The sequence below is a fragment of the Mastigoproctus giganteus genome, chromosome 7 (assembly GCF_048544385.1).
Source record: "Mastigoproctus giganteus isolate SK-2022 chromosome 7, ASM4854438v1, whole genome shotgun sequence".
Lineage (NCBI taxonomy): Eukaryota > Metazoa > Arthropoda > Arachnida > Uropygi > Thelyphonidae > Mastigoproctus > Mastigoproctus giganteus.
The window spans coordinates 223,937,381-223,960,207 of record NC_143581.1 but is presented as its reverse complement, the minus strand read 5'-3'; the positions used below and the strand labels follow the sequence as shown (position 1 = coordinate 223,960,207).

General features: G+C 35.4%; 1 protein-coding gene across 1 annotated transcript in view; it reads left to right on the top strand.

Moving 5' to 3' along the window:
* LOC150083724 (calcium-activated potassium channel slowpoke-like) overlaps positions 1–22,827 on the top strand; it is a 668,330-nt gene that overhangs the window by 221,358 nt on the left and 424,145 nt on the right. Inside the window, 2 exon segments of the mRNA XM_090378165.1 lie at positions 13,330–13,421; positions 14,537–14,647. Coding sequence (XP_090234291.1) covers positions 13,330–13,421; positions 14,537–14,647 — 203 coding nt within the window.

Genomic DNA, 22,827 nt, shown 5'->3' with positions numbered 1-22,827 from the left:
AAGGGCAGGTCTTGCCTGACCAATTTGATTGGATACTATGATGTAGTCACAAAAGAACTGGATGCAGGGAATAACTTTGATATTATATATTTGGATCTTAGAAAGGCTTTTGATACTGTTGCACATGGAAGACTGCTGCACAAATTGGAGCAGTGTGGCATTGGAGGCAAATTGCTGCTATGGATAAGGGGATGGTTGAGTGGCAGAAGACAGAGAGTGGTAATCAATGGACACTGCTCAACGTGGACTAATGTTATTAGTGGAGTTCCTCAAGGTTCAGTGTTGGGTCCGTTGTTGTTTTCGGTGTTTATGAATGATATTGATGATGGGATATCAAGTTTAATGTCCAAGTTTGCAGAGGATACAAAGGTTGGCAGGGTCGTTAAGGACAATACTGACGCTATGCTGCTGCAACAGGATCTGGAAAGGTTGAACAGATGGGCTGAGAGGTGGCAAATGAGGTTTAACATCGACAAATGTAAAGTGCTGCATATGGGAAACAGTAACCCCAGAGCAACGTATCAACTCTGCGGTACTACACTGACAGTGGTGGAGAATGAAAAGGACCTGGGGGTAATTGTGCAGGCAGATATGAAGTTCTCTGAGCAGTGCAGACGAGCTGCAAGAGTAGCTCATGGTGTCTTGTCAATGATATACAGGAATTTTTCTAGCAGGGATAAGGAGGTGATTATTCCCTTGTATAAGGCAATGGTAAGGCCACATCTTGAGTACTGTATACAGGTCTGGAGGCCTCATTTCAAGAAGGATGTAGAGCTGCTGGAACGGGTACAGAGAAGGGCAACAAGATTAGTAAATGGAACAAAGGGTTGCTCTTACGAAGAAAGGCTTAAGTTTTGCAAATTACAGAGTTTGGAGACTAGGCACCGGCGAGGTGATCTGATAGAGGTGTATAAGGCTTTGAATGGTTTGAGCATGCTCAATGCCAATGGGATTCTTCATCTTTCTCAGAATAATCACCTCAGAGGGCATAAATTCAAATTGAGGAAGGACGGATGTCGGATAGATGTGCGGAAATTTGCCTTTGGCCAGCGGGTGGTTGGTTGGTGGAACCGACTTCCATCACTTGTTGTTGAAGTTGATAGCCTAAACAAATTTAAAGCTCAACTGGACAGGTATTTCGAACGAACGGAGGGGTGAAATGGGAGTGGGTTTTTTTTTTTTTTTTGGCTGATGCTGAATAAGCTTGCTTTCTTGCATCATATGCCTCTGCTAATGCTAATGCTAATGCTAAAGAGTTGGCGGTTAATTGATTTCTCCATTACTTTAGAAAGAGTAGAAGTTATTTCAATGGGATGATAATTGGATGGGAGGGACTTGTCATCCTTTTTAAGAACTGGCTGGATATGAGCAAATTTCCAAGCAGTAGGAAAAATACCTTTGGAATAAGAAAGTGAAAAAAAAAAAAAAAAAAAGGCGGCAAAGAACAGGAGTAAGTTCCGGAGCACAGGTTTTGAGAACAAGTGGAGAAATACCATCAGGACCTGGAGCTTTCTTAGCATCAAGATTTGTCAAAATCCTTCTGACATCCTTTTGACGGAAGACTACAGGAGGCATTGAATGGAGCATGTTGGGAATGGTGGGAGGTGTTTTACCAAGATGATTAATACATGAGTTGGAAGGAAAATGGGATGCTAGCAGGTCAGCTTTATCCTCGGTTGAAATGGCAACAGAACCATCTGGTTTTGACAGAGGTGGGAGCAGAGATGAGCAAAAGTTGCGGCCAATAGTTTTGGCAAGAGACCAGAATTCTCGGCTACCATTAAGGCAAGAAGCAAGTTTTCTACTCGTAGCCTGTTCAAAATCTAGTTTGGACTGATTAATAACTGCTTTACAATTGTTGCGATCTTTGGTTTAGGCAGAAAATGAAACGGAAGAATTGGAAACAAGCCAATTACGATATGCAACATTCTTCTCTTGAACAGCTTAGCATATTTATTGGAAAACCAAGGTTTAGATAAAGGACGAGATTTTAAAGTGGAGTGTGGAATAAAGGATTATATTCCTACAAGAATAATTTCGCTGACACGATCAGAGCAAACGTTGACATCAGAAGTTTTGAAACAGTAGTCACACCAAGGAAAAGAAGAAAAGAAATCTCGAAGGTAATCCCATTTTGAATTCTTGTAATGCCAAACAATACGAGGTTGGGAATAGCCATGAGATAAAGGTTCCATTGGAGAAGAGAAAATCACCAAGTTGTGATCTGAGGTACCGAAAGGACCACTCCCTTCGACCGTGTATTTAGAAGGGTTGTTTGTGAGAAAAAGATCAAGCGTGTTGGCTGTATGGTTAGGGTTGTCCGGTATTCTTGTAGGTAAATGTATAATCTGTGCAAGGTCATTAGTAATTGCAAAAGCCTCAGCATCTCGACCAGCTGGGTTGGTGTGACTAGAAAACGGAAGCCAGCTGGAGTTGTGAATATTAAAATCACCAAGGAAAATTACCTCGCTGTTAGGAAAGTTGACTGGAGAAAGTCAAGTTGAAAAGAGAGGAAGTCAAAGAGCTCCAAGTTATTAGTGGAGTTGGGAGAACGGTAGAGACAGCAGATGAATTTATTATTATTATTATTAGCCATGTGGTTCAAGGAAGCCTGGGGCTTATGCTGAACCAGCCAAAAAAAAAAAAAATTTCTGTGTTACCCTGAGAGAGAGAGAGAGAGAGAGAGAGAGAGAGAGAGAGAGAGAGAGAGAGAGAGACGTATAAGGGAATCACAAAGAAAGAGAAGAAGAATGATGATATCCAGCTGAGGACCCTGAGTGTGCCAAGCCCATACTCACCAGATGTGAGCCCCTGAATTTGACAGAATGAGGTAGAGAGATTTTATTATTATTATTTTTATTATTATTACTAGCCATATAGTGCAAGGAAGCCTGAGGCTTATGCTGCACCAGCTTAAAAAAAAAAAATTCCAAGTTACCCAGAGAGAGAGAGAGAGAGAGAGAGAGAGAGAAAGAGAGAGAGAGAGTAGAAGGGAATCACCAAGAAGAGAAGAATGATGGTATCCAGCTCAGGACCCTGGGTGTGCCAAGCTCATACTCACCAGATGTGAGCCCCTGGGGTTAGCCATAGAAGATCGAAAAGAGGATATTCCAAATTACCAAGTCTCTGACAGGGAATATTGGAACAGACATATGCACAAGTACTACCTTTGAGGTGAAAGGAATCATACAGCGAATAATTTGGGCATCTGAGACGAGCAGTAGTTGAATCAACCGATAACTGAGATTCTGTCAGAAAAAGTACATGGGGTTTGGCAAACTGCAAGTGGAAATGGACATCATTGAGATTAGAACTGAGACCACGTATATTTGTGAAATGAACTAGGAAGTGTTTGGGAGGTTTAGATCTTTTCGCAGATAAGCTTACTCTATTAGTTTGACAATTCATAGTTTATTCAATAGTAAAAAAAAGTGGGGGGGGGATGCAGTATGAAATAATGGAATTTTTGGATATGGCGTACACATGGTAAGAATATACCCAGATCATAATGTGGCCCCGATAATGCCCCCCCCCCCCCGCATACACCCTACTCAGACTCTCTCCAGTCAATATCTTGCACAGTAGAGGTAGCAAGATTATACACTAGCTGATCCGGAAGCCTCCTAGAGAGTTACCAATAGGATCAGTCCGGTGCACTAACTAGCGGCCGGCCTGCAAACACCGTTTTAGAGTAGTACTCTCGAAATATAAGGAAGATTGGATCTCGCCATGATGTCCATCATAACCTCAAAAATCATCAGTCATACTCAGTAGCAGATTAAAGTCGGTTGAGGCCCAGGAGCTGAAGAAAATATTTGGTCCCTTAAAAAAAAGAGAGACAGGGAAAATAAAAATACATGTTAACCATTTTTTTTAAATAAATAAAAAATATTATGTACTATTAATGTTTTATTTCAATAAAATTTGAATATAATATATGTATAATATAATTAATAATAGCATAATAATAATAATCGGAAAGTATTGAACTAATAGTTGAACATATGTAAAAGTATAATTAATGATAGTATGTGTATAATAGGAGTAACAATCAGAAATTTGAACAAACAAATCATAGAATTTTACTTGAAATTAAAATTACAAATATGAAAATATTTAAAATATTTTTCTTTATTAATTTTATCTTAATATAATTTCAACAGTAACAATATACGCGTATTTGCGTATATCGAAAGTCTGCACTGCAAGAGGACCTTTGTAAGTACAAAGTAGCAAATATGAATCTATTGCTCTGATGAGCAGTAGCGCAGCCGCGCGGGGCCTATGCAGCGTAGTATGTGTATAGTATGCAGCGTAGTAATGAAAATAAGCGAATATAAATATACTATCAGGTTTTACCGCCGATTGTAAACTTGTACGTAATTAAAATTGCACATATGAAACCAAACTTAGTGTCATTAGAAAAAAGCGTAAAGTTGGGGTTTTGCGGGGCCCTTCAGAAGTCGGGGCCCAGGGCGCGCGCCCGGTGCGTCCGCCGTTAAATCTGCCTCTGGTCATACTGCATGATGGAAGAGTTGGGAAAGGGTTGACTGGAACTTAGCTCTGAGACTAAACATGGGTTCCACCACTTCAAGCCTCGAATAAGCAAAGTGGGGGTATTGCACCGGTTGATGAGAGTCATCTACCACCTGGTATGATATTGATATTCGGTTATATATTTGTTAGAGAAAATAGAGATACGGTCAGCATAGATCATGAGAAGTAATATTAACTCTATCATATAACGATTATTGGAATACTTAGGTTCCTTAGCATGAGTGGAAAGCAGTAATTGTATCCTATTGAGATTTAATCATAGTTCTTATGTTATTATTTGTTTATTATTATTATTATTATGCTATTCTCCAGCACATGGTGCAAGGAAGCCTGAGGCTTATGCTGCACTGGCCCAAAAAAAAAAATTTCCCTATTACCCTGAGAGAGAGAGAGAGAGAGAGAGAGAGAGAGAGAGAGAGAGAGAGAGAGAGAGAGAGAGAGAAAAAGAAAGAGAGAAAAAGAAAGAAAAAGGAATCAACAAGAAAGAGAATAATGATGATATCCAGCTCAGGACCCTGGGTGTGCCCAATTCAAGAGTTATTTTATTTTTAACCTAGATATTTTTGAAATTTCATAATTTTTTAAATTTATAATGACAGTGTCTAACAGAATTAGCTAGTCATATATGATAATCTGATGGAAAGCATATTTATGCAAGTTTGTTCAGTATCTGCTAAAATACAAATTTTAGGGGAATCTCACATTGAAAAACCTCCAGCTGTGAATATGAATATAAGGTGCTATCCAAAAGTCATAAACTTATTTCGATAAGTTTATGACTTAATGCACTGACCACAGTGATGCTACCCTTACTAAGAAATTTGTGTGTAATTTGATTTTTATAATACTGCCAAGTATTTCATTCAATTTTTGTTATCTCTCCAAGATATTAACTCTTTCTCCTTCAGGAATCAGTTTCATCTTTGGGAACAAAATGTCTCAGGAACAAGATCTTGGGGGAGAAAAGAAACACCTAAATGTTTTTTTTTTTGATAGACTATTTTTACCAAATGCCATAATGCTCGGTTAATGTACATCTGATGATATCTACATTCCATACTGATGCTGTCTGTCTGCATACATATATCTGCAGTTACATATAGTTTCACTTATTTGGTAAACTCTAATGTTGTCCTTGAAAACAACTATTATAATTGTACATTCCATTGATCCCTGTGATCATTCTGCAGTATAAACTTTATTTTTAAAATTTATTTATTTATTTGTGGGATTAGAAGCAAAACTAAAATGAAGGCTCTGGCTTTGATGGAATCTAAGGATATGTCTTTTGGTATTGTTTTATCAATTTTAAACACATTGCTGTTGTGGTTATGTGAATTCTCAGTTTTCATCAGGGCTGGATTTTGGTGTTCATAATTTTCTTTTATTCTGAAATGTGCAGTTTCAGAATAAATGTGCTAAATGAAAAGGCAATTTTTTCTGAAATATGCTAAAAAAAGAGAGCAAAATGTTTCTTCCATTTTAACACTTTCACTGTGAATCACGTCAATTAACGACTCAAGTTTCAACTATAATAAATGATAAACCACCTCAATTGATGGAGCGACTATCACTTCTATTCTTCTAGTTTCGAGAACAGTCGCTAGGTAGCATATGTGTATTGAATCGAAGCTCCTAGAGTCGATTGCAAAGAAATATTATGCGTAGGAATGGTTTTAGAAAACTGTTTTTTCCCCCTTCCTTCGTAGGCCCTAAAAATTTCGTAGGTCCTAGGCACTGTGCCTATAGTGCCTAATGGGAAATCTGGTCCTTGTTTTCATAGTTTATGTGAGAAATTAAAGTCGCTTTAGTGTATTATATTGAAAATCTAGGAGCACTTTTCATATACGGATGCCAATTCTGGTTGCCTGTCCATCCCCTCTAATAATCTGCCTAGTTCTTCCTTGAATTTATTCAAACTACCCACTTCTACCACCCCAAGATGGAAATTTGTTCCACCAATCAACTGCCCTCTTCCTGAAAGCAAATTTCCACACATCTATCCTACAACCATCCTTCTTCAGTTTAAATTTGTGCCCCCTTATGTATATTGTCTGAACAAGAGTAAGGATGCCATAAACATTTAGCTTATTCAAACCATTCAAAGCCTTAATATCCCAATCAGATCCTGCAGGTGCCTAATTTCCAGACAGTAATTTGCAGAACTGAAGCCTTTCTCAGTAAGAGTACCCCCTCACTAATCTTGTTGCCCTTTTCTGCACCCATTTCAACAGATCCACATCCTTCCTAAAACGAGACTTCCAGACCTGATCTACATCCTTCATAAAAAAAATAAGACTTCCAGACCTGTATGCAGTACTCAATATGTGGCCTAACCATTGCCTTGTGCAATGAGATAATCACTTCCTTTTTCCTTGTGGCAAAATTCCTGTATATAAGTGTTCCAGGCCTTACAGTTGCCTTATACAGTAGAATTATGATCTCTCTCTCTCTATAAGCAACTTTCAGTGAATCATAAAAGGGCACCATGTGCCTTCCTTACTGCCAGTTTTGCAACTTACAAATCTTTTCTTCCTATAATTATAATTATTCAACCACTCCAATTATTTTTGGCTGCTATTTTCCAACCAATCCTTAAGTGGCTATTTTTATACTTGACAGCTCTTTTTGTATTTCTTACAAAAAGGTGACATTAAACAGGTGACATGTACAATATTTGCAAAAATGTCTATGGTAATAATTATATAAGTATTGCTGTAGTTTAAAGCACTTATAACAAAACAGTTTCATAATTACATATACAGTATTTCATTTCCTTGTTGAATGGTATAGTTTCATTGTGTGATATTTGAGTACACAAAACATCTTGTCGAGCTGGAAAGCCATGAATATTTTCAGTATTGGACAATCAGCACCTGCATGAAAAGAAGCAGTAAATGTCAATAACTAGAACAGTATTTTTTGCTGTACCTTTGTTAGTTTTTTCATAAATAAAACTTAAAATGTAGATTATTTGTAATCAAAACCACTGACTTTATTTTATCCATTGATGTTTTCCAATGACTATTCCAGAATCAGTGGATAAAATCAAAATTTTTAAATGGTTTGCTTTTCACTTTAACACCTCAACTGATGTCACATCCATTATATTTTTAGGATATATATAATTTATTGATTACAGTAAAATAATTATGGTATGACAAACAGCAAAAATATTTTCAATGTAATTAATAAATTAACACATAAGAAAAGGATTGAAATTAAATTATAAATTATAGAAATATAACCAGAGCTTTATCAGAAGTGAAACACTGATTAGCAATACTTCATTCCTAATCAAACTTAGTCTTATGTTTCTGTAATGATGCAGCATGTTGAAATATTATGTAAAATAATTACTCAACTGTTTCCTATATTCATTGGATGCATTAACATTTGCATTGATCATACAAAAGTTACCAGCACAGGATATCACATTGGTAATGAAACATATAATGTAAATTTATTTCTATACATGCATTCTTCATGAGAATAATTAGCTTGAATGACAGTTTTCTGCTGATTATGAGATCCTTATGCATTCAACCAAGCTTTAAATTTTATACAGCCAGTGCAAGTTAGTTGGCAAATAATTTTGGTTCTTTGCAAAGGAGCTAATGTGTCATATTTTATTACGTAATAAATTGATCTTAAAATATCTGCTACATTTCTTACATATGCAGGAATTGTTGGTGATCGTGCTTTTCATTTTAGTTACAAATATTACTGATTTTGTGTTTAAAAGTGTTTCTAGATGGTCTTTGATATTGGATGTCGACCTGCAAAAGTGGAAACAGAAAGGCAAGTCAATTTACAACACTCTATTCATGCTTTTCCATGCTTCAGACATCTGTCCCAATTATATAAACCTGTTTCCATAACTGTTAAGAACAAAAACAAAAGCATATGACAAGTTCCTAAACAACAGTTAAATTAAACAGGTGACATGTACAATATTTGCAAAAATGTCTATGGTAATAATTATATAAGTATTGCTGTAGTTTAAAGCACTTGTAACAAAAAAGTTTCATAATTGCATATACAGTATTTCATTTGTTATTGCCAGAGAATTTCTCTATAATTAAAGTTATCAGACTGGCGGTACATTAGTGCTTATTATTATAATTGTAATAACAGACTTTTACTGTATTACTATTATAAACACTGATGTCTAAAAGTTAAATTCCAATCATGCTCTTTATTCATTTTTAAACTGTTCAGTTTAATATGATCAGTGATAGTCCCAGGATTTTTGGAGGGGGGTGTTAAGGCAGTTTTTTTGGCAAAATTAAGATTTTTCCAGGAGGGGTGACTAAACAGTCCTCCATGGAATCATTAAGCTTTAATCATCATGCAGCAGAAAAAAAAATTACATTATTTTTATCTTAGGGATGGGGGGGCTATAGTTACTGCCCTGCACTTCCATTGAATATGATAAATTGAAATATGTTGTTATGTGTTTAATCTCCAATTCATGCAAACCAGAAATAAAGAAACACTTGTTTCTTTATTTCTGGAGAAAGGTGTTTTTTTTTTTTTTAAATTCTGTTTAACTTATACCAATGCTCGAACTTTTCCTAATCTAATGAATTGCAGTACTTACTTAATGTAATTATTTAGTTTTAACCCTCCATTGCTTGTATGGTATCTGACAGATGCCACTTATTTTAAGTTTTTTTTTTTTTTTTTTAAATTTGTAAATGAAATCAAATCCTCTCATGTACCTTTATACACCAGTGTTTTCTAAATGGTTATACAGTATTTTCTGTTTACATTTCGATATATCGTGAACTATGAGACATTCATTTTTTTTTTGGAATTTAACAGATGCCAGATGAGCAAAAATCATCTATCTTGCTTCTATGTAATTCACATTTCCACATGGTATCTGTGAGATGCTAGTAACAAGTGTCATCTTGTTATAGAGCTTTGGTTTCAATGACTAAACACAAACAGCTGACAGAAATACATTTGTTCATGTTACATTTTCCACCTGCCATGCAAACATCTGGTTTTCAATCTGTGGGAACACTGACCTTGAAAATTCTAAAAAATATTATAAAACTTTATTATTATTATTGATTCTTCTTGTTTATTGTCACTTGATATTTTTAATTCAGTTTATCAAATCATAAGTAATATGTCACTGTCTTCAATTCAGTAAAAAAGATAAAAATTAACTTTTGATTAATTAAAATAAAAAGGGTAATTCACATATCCCGTGCAAGTGTGTTTGTTAAATTTGAAGGTTCAAGTAATGGGACGTTAATGAAAAATTTGAATAATTTAAGAGCATTTTTTTTACACTTGTTATTTTAAAAATGGCAAAACTTTTAATAATTCTGTTGTTAAAAAAAAAAAAAAAAAAGGAAAAAACAAAGTAACAACATGAAATTATTAGTCATGTCCATTTTCAAGTTTGTAAAACCATTAACCCATAACTAGGCATGCTGATGTTTTCTTGTTCCTGTTGTGTGCTCGAATAATGGGGTAAAAAGTTACACCATTTATAACCTTGAAAATTTACAAGAAATAATTTTAAAAATGTTCACTTTTTTGATCCCAACTTTATTTTCAATCTATTTTGAACACAACTGTAAAAAATCCATTTTTTTATGTTAAAACATATTTTAAAATTTTTGAAAATGAAACAACACCCTCTGCAGTACTTTATACATGTTTTTATGTCTTTTCATTCTCTTTTATTTAGGAGTTTTGGTTACTATCTCCTTTATTATCTTGACTGATATCAAGCAAAATAGGCGCCTCCGTAGCCAGGTGGGAAGGAGCAGCAGTGCGTAGCACACGCTTCTTGATTAGACCGGGGTTCGAGCCCATCACCACCAAATACGGAGGATGCGTAAAGGTCAGGGAATGACCACCGCATATCCCAGAGCAATATGGCCTTAGTTGCTAATGCTCCTAAAAACCAAATAACTAACTATCTAATCAAGCAAAATGTCAATCAAAAATCCCACATGTTTCAGCAATTGGACTCTTCCACAACTTAAAGCCAGTGAGTATAATGACTGGATGCACTACCGTGGTGTTAAGACATGCACTTCAATAATTTAAATTTATGTTTTTTAGTATATGCATATAATTGTCGAGAATAGGCTTAGCATGCTTTGCATTTTTACTGTCTGCACGATAACGAGCAGAGATATCTGGAATTGTCAGTGGAGAAATTAAAGAAAACATTTTATTGAAAGGTACTGAGTGGACCAAGTAGATGAAGAGTACATGAAGTAGATGAAATTGTGTGGGGTCTTGATGGCTGTGTGCTATGCCTGGTTATGGGTTAAGTTTTCAAAAATTTTCACGTATTACTCTGTTTTACCAGTTTCACTTAACTCTGCATAAATAACACAGATCACTTCCAAAACTACTGAAGTAAAACTTTTGTGTATTTATTTAGGAAGCATGACAGAAGATGCACCACTTTCAAACTGACAATTAACGATCAGTGGATAATTTTAAGGTGGTCCTGCAGAGCCCTCTGCCACCATGTTAAAGATCAATAGAATGTCATATGTAATATGACACTATACTGTATTGAATACTTTAAATTTGTTTACTAAAATTATAACCTCTTTCTTAGAACTTTCTTTTAATGAACTAGGTTAGGAAAAAATAAAAATAAACTTATATGAACTGATTAATTCACTTTTGAAAATTAGAATAGTGATTTTGATTGTGATCACCATTTTCTTTTCAGATTTCTTTGGGTTTGTAGCTTTAATCATTAATGAAAAATTTAAAGATTCACTATAGAATAATTGCAGAATGTGACTTATGATTTATCAGAATGAGCAGATTTTGAATAAGTCTCCTTGTGTGATCTAATGAATCCATATTTTCTTGTATAGTAAATTAGTTGCTGCTTAATCAGTTTTGTGCCATAAATTTGTTGGTAGGATTCCCCATAAATATTTCCTAATTCTTACCCACCAGCATCGGTCAATGACAACACCAACTGTCTGTGCTTTCGCTTTGAATTTTTGTTACCCTTTCCCAAATAAAAAGGTAGCAAGTAAGAGCAGCTTGCTCGGGGGTGACAAACTTTGCCTCTTCTTCCTATCAGATAAATCATTTTCATTTATTTTTAATTAACTCATTCAAAAAGCACAAGCTGTATCTCATCATGCAGGTAAATACTATATATGTATAGGAAGAAGTACATACTTTGTGTTAAATGAAACTGCCTGTTTTAATATGCTGAAATTAAACTAAAACTAAAGATAACATTAAAACTGAACAACAGCTAATAAAAATACAATAAAATATTTAACAACACTTAACATGTTTCTGTATAATTCTTACTACTAGAATCATCACTGGAATACTGATGTCACTTTCAGCAAGACTAGGAGAACTCTAGCTGGTCTTTTGCTTTTTTCAATTAGTTTGGTTTGGTTTTAATGTTATTTGTAGTTTATTAATATCAGTGCATGAAAGCAGCCAATTTCTTTTAATATAAAGCTAGTGCTTCTTCCTATACATAACTTGCCCATGTTATTTCTTTAAGCAAAATATTAAAAATTGATGAACAGAAGTTACAAACAATTTTTAAAACATCCTCTTTAAATTTTACTATTTAACAGATAAATTATGCCATGATTTTATTTCTTTTGTACACTAAATATAGATTTATATTGTACATAAATCTTGTATATAAATAATTATAGTGAAATATAATACTTTATCGCAAGGCCTCTTCTTTGTTTCCGCTTGTAACAGGAAGTATTTTCAAACTGTAAATTACAGCGTAAAATAATATAGGAACACCTTAATCATAAATTACAAATTTAAAAAAAAAATTGATAAAACTCTTAAACGGCACAACCATGTTATATTCCTTCGTATTACATGATATTCCAACACTAATTTTTTGACAATCATACAAATAGAGAAAAGAGGCAACTTATTTCCTTTTCCTTTTTAGAAATATGTTTAGTGATGATGTTTCCTTCCTCCCATTTTCCCATGTATTTTCCCAGATTTCTTCCCTGAAGTATCCCACTTGTCTGTGCAAAAACGGTGTGTACATTTCAAGTTTAGGCTTAGTGTCACAATATTTTATTCACTGATGATATTGAATTATTATAAAAGTCAACAAACTTTTGTGTAATGTAATAATTTTTAGATGATGAATGATAACACGCAATTTAGGAAAAGTTAGGAGAGAGAGAAAGAGACAGAGACAGCAACAAGTGGCCAAAAAAAAAAAACCTTTCAGGCCTCCATTTCTTAATACATAATTTTGCTGCAGTGCAGCTGGAATTCTTAAAAATAAGAAAACTCCCTTGAGTAGTTATATTTTGCCAAACAATTTTTTTTTTTTTTTTTTTTAATGAACTAAGAAAAAACGTATGCATTATAAAAAAAATATCTGAAGGCAACCATATATGAAGCAGTATTGTACTCTGGAAGAACCTACTGTTTACATAGTTGCCTTTTCTTTTTTTTTTTTTTTTATATCTGATAAAATTTGTAATAAAATACAAAAAAATTACAGTGACAAACATGAGAAACAACTATATCATGTGATAAATATTAAGTAGACATTCACTGAGACATTCAGAGGACATTCAGTTTCATGAAAGCCTTATATAAGACTAAGCCTAAAAGAGTTTGATATATGACAATACTGTTTAACTGTTGACATGGCCCCTCCGAACTACGAGAAATGATTTGCATGTACCAATGTTAATTTATTAACGATAAATATAAGTAGTGAGTAATCACCTTTCTCTTCCCTGTTTCCTATAGGCCGTCTTTGCCAGTTGCATTCCTGAGATCCTAGAGTTAGTAGGGACTAGGCCCAAATACGGTGGTGAATTCAGGCGGGAATACGGCAAAAGGTACCAAAACAGATGTATCAGTGTGTGTGGTGGTGGTGATGGTGGTGGTGTGTGCCTAATCTCTTTCCTCTCTATCTCTCTCCCTTTTCCTTGGCTGCAGTATGTACATTTCTCTGTCTCTGTTGTCCTTTTCTCTGTATTTCTTTCCCTTTCTTTCCCTTGTTTTTCCCATTTCCTGGTCCCATCCATCCGTCCAGATCTGCAACCGGTGCACCGGTTATTATACCGTAACTCATCTTCTCACCATGTAAAACATATATCCATTCATTTGTTACTGTTGGAGTTATAATCCACTGTTGAGGTTATTAGTTTTTTAATTATTTGTGATGCCGTTCTTTTTAGTGCCTTAATTCTTACAACATATGATCAATTCTTAGTAGCCGACTGCACCTGTTGCATGCTCTGGCAGGACGTCTGACGGACCGATTGGTGTTGCCGCACTGCCTGCCAGTGAAGTCATGTTTGTAAGTCATGTGCACATGATGATAATTATTAAGCTTTAATATTAATTTACCAGTAAAGCTTACAAGCGGGAACGTGGAACGAGGTATTGTAGACAATGTCTTCTGTTTGGTGCATTTTCTTTGCATCTCAGATTCCTTTCTCCTTCCTCTTTACTTTCTATGCTGCACGTGCACTACATGACCGTTTGCTGGCACCGCTTCGTCTTGCACGTCAATGTCTGCTGACTACAAATAGGCCGTGTTCGCTAGCTGCATACCAGAGATAATAGACCTCATAGGTTCGCGACCTAAATATGGTGGAACTTTCAAGTCTGAAAGAGGAAGAAGGTAATAGTTTAATTAATTTTCCCGTAGGTACATTAGCACTAATTATGAAACGTGATAACTGTAATAAGTGTGGGAAAAATTTAATAAATGCTAGTTTTGACTATTGTAAAGCAAATAATATTACGGCTTGAAACAGTATTCTAAAGGAATTTAAAATAATCAAATGATGAAAGGAATTAAGTTTCAATAGTAAATAATATTTTATAACACTCATTCGAACCTGTAACAGCGGTTTTAATAATACTTTCTATAAAATAAATACTGAAATTTAAAAAATTTCAAAATTTCTCAGATAAAGACAACCATATTATTTTTTCCTTTCAGGCATATTGTGGTGTGTGGACACATCACTTACGAATCAGTATCACATTTTTTAAAGGATTTTCTGCATGAAGATAGAGAAGATGTTGATGTTGAAGTTGTCTTTTTGCATAGGTAACACATGTTTGTGTAAAGCATATATTTTTTTCCAGACAATTACTTTGATTATTAAAAATGAAAAATCCAATGATCTTATTTTAATTTACATATTATTTTATGCTATTGCTAGTTGAATAATTTTTCCTTAATATTGAATCTGAAATACAGATTGTCAGTACTGGAGTTCTGACTCATCATCATACTTCCATCATTTTATCTTTGGACTGCTGCTATTTTCTTCTCCTGACTCTTCATATGTAATATTTTTGGTGGTTAAATGTATATTGCATGATATAAAGCAGTTGTTAGCTAAATAGTCATCCTGCTAATAATGATGTCCCCTCGTCAGTGGTTTCAATCTCTGCATATAGATTCATCACTTGCAGATTCCATTGTTAATAGTAATTGCTAGAGGTATTCATCTTTTCTGGTCCTATATGCTTGTCCCAGACTATAACCAGGAAATTTTAATTAATTTAATTTTTAAAAATCATATTTGATAAATGGATACTATCACTCCCATGATAACGTGCACCACATGGACAGAGATGAACTTCTTGACATCTACTATGCTACAAATGGAAGAAGCCACATTCTTCTGCATTTTCATTCTGATATTTGAAGGATTAGATTTTTTAATTTTCTGTCATACATCCTGTATGCTGATGTTAATACCAAGTGCGTAATTATTTCATTGTTAAAAAACAATACAAAACTATGGATTTATTATTCATATTAAAATATTTTCATTGTGGAAACCTCCAATATCCATTATTCTACTTATATAAGCAACAGAATTTTCCATAACTGCAGCCAGTTTGTTCATCAGAACCTCCAGAAAGTTTTGGATTGCTCTCAATGCTTGACTCACCTGCATTTCTTCATGAAATAATCTGAGTTATTTCATGAAGAATCCTCATAAAAATAACCAAGAATTTTGATTTGGTGATTATAAGGTAGCCAGAACCAATCATATCTGATATGAATGGGATATCAATTAAATATTACACATCATCAAAATATTAATCCAGGAAATTCAGTGCTACATTTTCATCATGGAGCTGTGCTCATTCTTGGTTAAAAAATGTTCCCTACAATTTATTCTAAATAGAAACAGAAAATGCAATCATTATTGAGGCACTGTAGATCATTAGTCAGGTTGGTTACTTTTTTTGCATATTGGCTACTTTGGTCAGTCACTGTATTAGTTCTATGATTCTTTGTATATTATTTCAAGTGTGTGTTCATGGGCCACTTATGAAGGGACCTTTAGTGTAGTTTGGATCCATATATCCAAATGAGTGACAGGCTCACTCTACTATTGCAGAGGACACCAACCACTAGTTGCTGTGCCAAGAAAGGTTGGTTGATATTGCATCCCTACAGAGTTTAGTGTTATCAATTTCATAAGGATTTTATGAGGCAGTAAACAGTTGTACATATTTTTGCACATCTGTTTATTTGTTTATCCCACCTATAAACAAATTTAGTTAATAATTGTTAGGTTTCAATTATTAACTAAATTTGGCTTTACAGATGAGATGAGACCAGAGATTTTACTCAAAGAGTAAAATCTCATTGTGCAAATCCATTTTTCAGTAATATTTGTGTGTGCTGTATTCATTTTAAAGCACGTCACTGGGAGAGTCACATTACTAGTTTCTTAAGAAAATTCATTTCAAGTATTTTTGAAAATTACGATGAACATGCAACAAACTGGCAGTTCTTGCATGTTCAGCATGTGTTTCAAAACCAATTTCAGTAGGAAACCTTCAGACAAATCAGTGATATGCTTGATCATTTAAAAATATTTTGTAAACTGTTAGCCCTAGTTTTGAGACTAGATGTGATTGGTCATGCAGTATATATTATGAGTGGTGGTCAGAAAGTTCTGAAAGCAGATTATAAAAGACATAGGTACAAAATTCTTTGTTTGTTGTTTTTTAATGTGTTGATTCTAAAGTTCAGTACGCTTATTGTATTTAATCTGTGAAGAGTTTATCCTTCAAAAAAATTCTTTAGGTTGAGCATCAAACGAAGCTTCCACAGAGGTGGTTGGTCATATGGTAGTTGATCAATGTATTCATCCCAAAGCTCAATACCCTCATTGTATTTAATCTGAAAAAGAGTTTCATCCTTCAAAAAAAAAAAAAAAAAAAAATCTTCAGGTTGTACTAAAATATATACATTAAGTGCCGGTTATAGTGATCACTGGTTATTAGAATCAGCCACTTTATAGAGTAAAATTTTGAAGAGCCAATTCACATCAATAAAATGCACTACAACTGCATCATTTATTAGAATCGCATCGTTGGTTATAAGAATTAATTGTAAATGTCTCTGTGATATTTTTCTTGAGGTGACATTATAGAGGTCACAACCATAAAACAATAAAAACAATTTGCAGTTTCAAGTTTGTTGAGTTTTTCTGTTAATGCAGTTCTGTTAGTACAATAAAAGGGTAGTAAACTCGATCTTATTGCATTTTTTATAAATACTGTTAGATGGAATTCTGGGTTTTCACGTTATTATGGTGAAATCCGTTTCCCCTTTCACTGAAATTTGCTCTCTTCGTTTATATATCTAAACTTTGTCTCACTTGTGTGTGTCATATTAGTTCCAGTTTGTGTGTATTGTGCTTTGTTATTGATTGATGCTTATCTTTTTTTACCATGTTTTAAATTTTACTACCCCAAAAAAAAAAAAAAAATTCAGTGAACAGAAGGTGACTGAATTTTAGTGTAAAAGATAAGTTACAAATTATAGAAATGTACAATAAATTAATCTTAGGCAATGTAGTGCTTCAGTCGTCTTTATCAAAATTATTAAAATCACATCACACATTAAACACTAATGTGATTAGTGAAACCAGAAAAAGAAAGCATGGAGGGGAAATGCCAAACAGTAGTTGAAGCCTTGTTCATTTGGTTCAAACAGGTCAGATCATTTAATGCATCAATCAATCATAGCATTCTTCTTCAAAAAGCTAATGATTTTGCTGAAAAACTACATGAAGAGTTTAAGGCAATGGACAGATGGCTGACAAGATAGGAGAAGCACGATATTGTTTGTTTACAAAAACTTCACAGAGAAAAACAGTATTCCATTGGTTCTGCAGCTGACACCTGGTTGAAAACCTCTTGGCAAACTGTGTTAAGCACTTATAATCCTGAAGATATTTTTAATACAGATGAAACAGGGTTCTCTCATCATCATCGTCAGCCATTTTCAGTCCACTGCAGGATGAAGGCCTCTCCAGCAACTTTCCAGTTCCTTCTGTTTTGAGCACTGGCCATCCATTTACTACCCAAAAACTCATGAATTTCATCTATCCATCTCCGCCTTTGTTTTCCAGAGTTTCTTCTAGCTCCTCTTGGTACCATTCTGTTATTTTCTTAGTCCATCTGTCATCATGTCTTCGAGCTATGTGTCCTGCCCAAGACCATTTTAGTTCTTTAGTTTTGATAAGAATGTCCTTTTCTTGAGTTTGCTGCCTAATCCATGTGTTTCTCTTCTTATCTAACAGTCTGATTCCCAATATAATTCGTTCCATTCTTCACTGTGTAATTCTCAGCTTCTCTTCCATTCTTTTGGTGAGTGCCCAAGTTTCACTTTCATAAGTCATGGTGGGGAGTATACATTGGTTCATTATTTTATGTTTCAGACAAACTGGGATATTGCTCTTCAGTATGTGACTATATTTCCTGAATGCTATCCATCCAAAATTTATTCTTCTCTTGACTTCCAGCCATTTATCATTATTACAGCTAATAATTTGTCCCAGATAAATATATGACTCCACCTTTTCAATTACTGCTCCTTCAATCATTATTTCCCTTTCTGTGGCATACTTGTTCATCATTACTTTTGTTTTAGCCATATTCATCTTTACTCCAAAATCCTTACTAACTGTGTAAGTAATGGTAAGATTTTCTTCTAATTCTTTGGGATCGTGGCTTATGGCCACAATGTCATCTGCAAATCGTAAATGGTTTAGGTACTCTCCGTTCACATTGATTCCTTTCTGCGACCAGTCTAATCTTCTGAAAGCTTCTTCAAGGGCAGCAGTAAATAGCTTCGGAGATATTGTGTCTCCTTGTCGAACTCCTTTCTCGATTTTAAATTTTCTACTGTCTTTGTCTAGTCTAATAAAGGAGGTAGCACTCTCATATATTTTCTTCAAAATCATAATATAAGGGGTATCTATGCCTTGTCTTTCCAGTGCCCGAAACATTGCCTTATGCTGTATGGAGTCAAACGCCTTTTAATATTCGCTGGACAGTGTAGTGTTGAGTCAGTTTGGTGTGACATAAGCATTGGGAGATCAAAATTGAGAGTAGGAGTGTGTTATAGGCCTAATGACTCTGATGAGTATAATAAGAAACTGTACAGGTAAATAGAGTGGGCCAGTAAATCAGAGAGTCTTATAATGGGAGATTTTAATTTCCCAGATATTGACTGGAATTTGGGGGGCTGGTCACTCACACACTAGCAGGGCTTTTGTGGATTTATTGGATGATTGTTTTCTACATCAGTATGTTCGGGAGGCAATACTCTTGATTTGATTATCAGCAGTGATTCTTCATGCATTAAGAATCTGCAGATAAATGAACCACTAGGTGGCAGCGATCACAGTGTGCTGAAGTGGGATTTACTCAAAGAGGTAACTACCATTAGGGGTAAAGGAAAGGGATATTGCTTCCGTAATGGCGACTACGATGGACTGAGACAGTATTTAAATTCTATACAGTGGGACCAACTGATGATGTTACCAACAGCAAATTCAAAATGGGAAGCATTCAAAGAATTAATCTTGGAAGCTACTAGGCTTTACATACCAACTAAGAAATATTGTTCAAGGTTTAGGCCAAAATGGATGTCAGATGAACTAATGAGGCATATGGCAGAGAAGAAAAATGCATGGGATACTTACAAATTAACACATGACACAGAAGCCTATGATAGATACAAGTTGATATGCAACCAAGTTACAAAGGAGGTTAGGCAGGCGAAGGCAGATTACGAGAAATCCTTGGCAAGGGATGCAAAGAAAAACAGCAAAGAGTTCTTTACTTATGTAAACTCTAGAAGGAAGGGGATGAATCAGATTGGTCCACTTGATATTGATGGGTCAACTGTTGATGACCCTGCTCAGGTAGCTAACAAACTAAATGAATATTTTGCATCAACATTCACACATGAGGAGTTATTCAGCGAGGGGAATGCCAGAGGTGTATTCAACTCTAGCAGTAAGCTACAGAATCTTGAAATAACTGGGAGTAAAGTGGAGGAGAAACTGTTGAAGATAAACACAAGAAAGGCACCTGGGGTAGATAGGATCTATCCAGTTATATTAAAGGAGGCAGCAAAGGAAGTAAGCAAACCCTTAGCCATAATTATGAGGGCTTCCTTGGACTCAGGGGAGGTACCCATAGACTGGAAATGTGCAAATGTGACCCCAATTCACAAAGGAGGATCAAAGGCTGACACAAGTAATTATAGACCTGTGAGCTTAACTTCTGTTCCATTAAAATTAATGGAGGCACTGGTTAAAGAAGCACTGCAGGATCATTTAGACAAGACTTCAGTTATAGCTCGGACACAGCATGGTTTTGTTAAGGGCAGGTCTTGCCTGACCAATTTGATTGGATATTATGATGCAGTCACAAAAGAACTGGATGCAGGGAATAGCTTTGATATTATATACTTGGATCTTAGAAAGGCTTTTGATACTGTTGCACATGGAAGACTGCTACACAAATTGGAGCAGTGTGACATTGGAGGCAAATTGCTGCTATGGATAAAGGGGTAGTTGAGGGGGAGAAGACAGAGAGTGGTAATCAATGGACACTGCTCATCGTGGACTAATGTTATTAGTGGAGTCCCTCAGGGCTCAGTGTTGGGTCCATTATTGTTTTCTGTATTTATAAATGATATTGATGATGGTATATCAAGCTTAATGTCCAAGTTTGCAGACGATACAAAGGTTGGCAGGGTTGTCAAGGACACTACTGACACTATGCTGCTGCAACAGGATCTGGAAAGGTTGAGCAGATGGGCTGAGAGTTGGCAAATGAAGTTTAACATTGACAAATGTAAAGTACTACACATGGGAAACAGCAACCGCAGAGCAACGTATCAACTCTGTGGTACTACACTGACAGTGGTAGAGAATGAAAGGGACTTGGGGGTGGTTGTGCAGGCAGATATGAAGTTCTCTGAGCAGTTCAGACGGGCTGCAAGAGTTGCTCATGGAGTATTGTCAATGATATACAGGAATTTTTCCAGCAGGGATAAGGAAGTGATTATTCCCTTGTATAAGGCAATGGTCAGGCCACACCTAGAGTACTGTATACAGGTCTGGAGGCCTCATTTCAAGAAGGATGTAGAGCTGCTGGAACGAGTACAGAGAAGGGCAACAAGATTAGTGAATGGAACAAAGGGGTGCTCTTACGAAGAAAGGCTTAAGTTTTGCAAATTACAGTGTCTGGAGACTAGGCACCAGCGAGGTGATCTGATAGAGATGTATGAAGCCTTGAATGGTTTGAGCATGCTCAATGCTGATGGGATTCTTCCTCTAGCTCAGAATAATCACCTGAGGGCATAAATTCAAATTGAGGAAAGACAGATGTAGGATAGACGTGCGGAAATTTGCCTTTAGCCAGCGGGTGGTTGGTTGGTGGAACAGACTTCCATCCCTTGTAGTGGAGGTTGATAGCCTAAATAAGTTTAAGGCTCAGCTGGACAGGTATTTTGAGCGAACAGAGGGGTGAAGTGGAAGTGGGTTTTTTTTTTTTTTTTTTTTTGGCTGATGCTGCATAAGCTTGCTTTCTTGCATCAAATGCCTCTACTAATGCTAATGCTAATAATCCACAAATGCCAGGCATAATGGTGTTTTATATTCATTTGCTTTCTCCATTAGCTGTGATATTATGTGAAGGTGATCCATAGTTGAGAATCCTGTCCTAAAGCCAGCTTGCTCTTTCGGTTGATTCTCATCAAGTATTCTTTCTAATCTGTTAGTAATGACCCTTGTGAACAACTTGTAGATGTGGGATAACAAGCTAATTGGTCTATAATTTCCAATTTCTGATTTATCTCCTTTCTTATGCAGCAAAACTATGATTGCATTATTCCACTGTTTAGACGTCACACCTTTTCTAATGCACTCTGTGAAGAGCCTTGCCAGTTTTTGTGTTATGTCTCTTCCTCCCAATTTTAACAACTCTACAGTAACTTCATCTTCCCCCGGGGCTTTCTGATTCTTCATTTTCTTCAATGCATGTTCTACCTCATCAGGTCAGGAAGAATATGGGGTATGTCGTATGTGTTGCTACTTTGCAATCCATCTTCCCCACTGCTGGCATCATTCCCTCGCTCCTTGTATAATTCTTTGTAGTAGTCTTCTGCTATTTGAATTATGCCTTCTCTGCTGTTTATAAGTACACCATCGCTATTCTTCAGTTTCAGTATCATTTGTCTTTCTGTATTACTACTCATGGCTGCTGATTTAAATCCTTTGTTTTCCCTTAATGTTTATTCTACTTTTCTTGTGTTAAATCTTCTTATGTCTCTCTGAGTCTCTTTCTAATGGCTTTGCATAACTCAGTATACTCAGTTTTCTCCCTATCAGTGTTTTTCTTGCAATTCATTTGTCGTCTTCGGTTCATCATGACAGTTGTTTCTTGACTAATTTTTTCTTCTTTGGATTTCTTTCTTTTTCCCTATAGTTTCTTGGACTTTATCACTTTCAGAAAGTTGTAATATTCCTCGTCGATACCTTGGTCCTGAGCAGTTTGCAGAAGCTCAAACTTGTTCTTAAGTTCCAGTACATACTGCTTTTTCTCCTCCTCTGTTATCTCAAAGACCTTTGTATTATTTACTCGAGTCAGTTTTTTCCTTTCCTTTCCTACATCTATATCAAGTGTACATCTTACCATTCTGTGATCACTTCCAACATTTACCTTATTCAGGACGGTAACATCATTCACAATATATCTTCTGTTAGTGAGGATGAAGGGACGACTAATGATTTCATTAGTTGTTAATCCATTTGGACTCTTCCATGTCCACTTTCTGTTCAATATATCTTCTCTTAGTGAGGATGAAGGGACGACTAATGATTTCATTAGTTGTTAATCCATTTGGACTCTTCCATGTCCACTTTCTGTTCACCCTTTTCTTGAAAAAAGTGT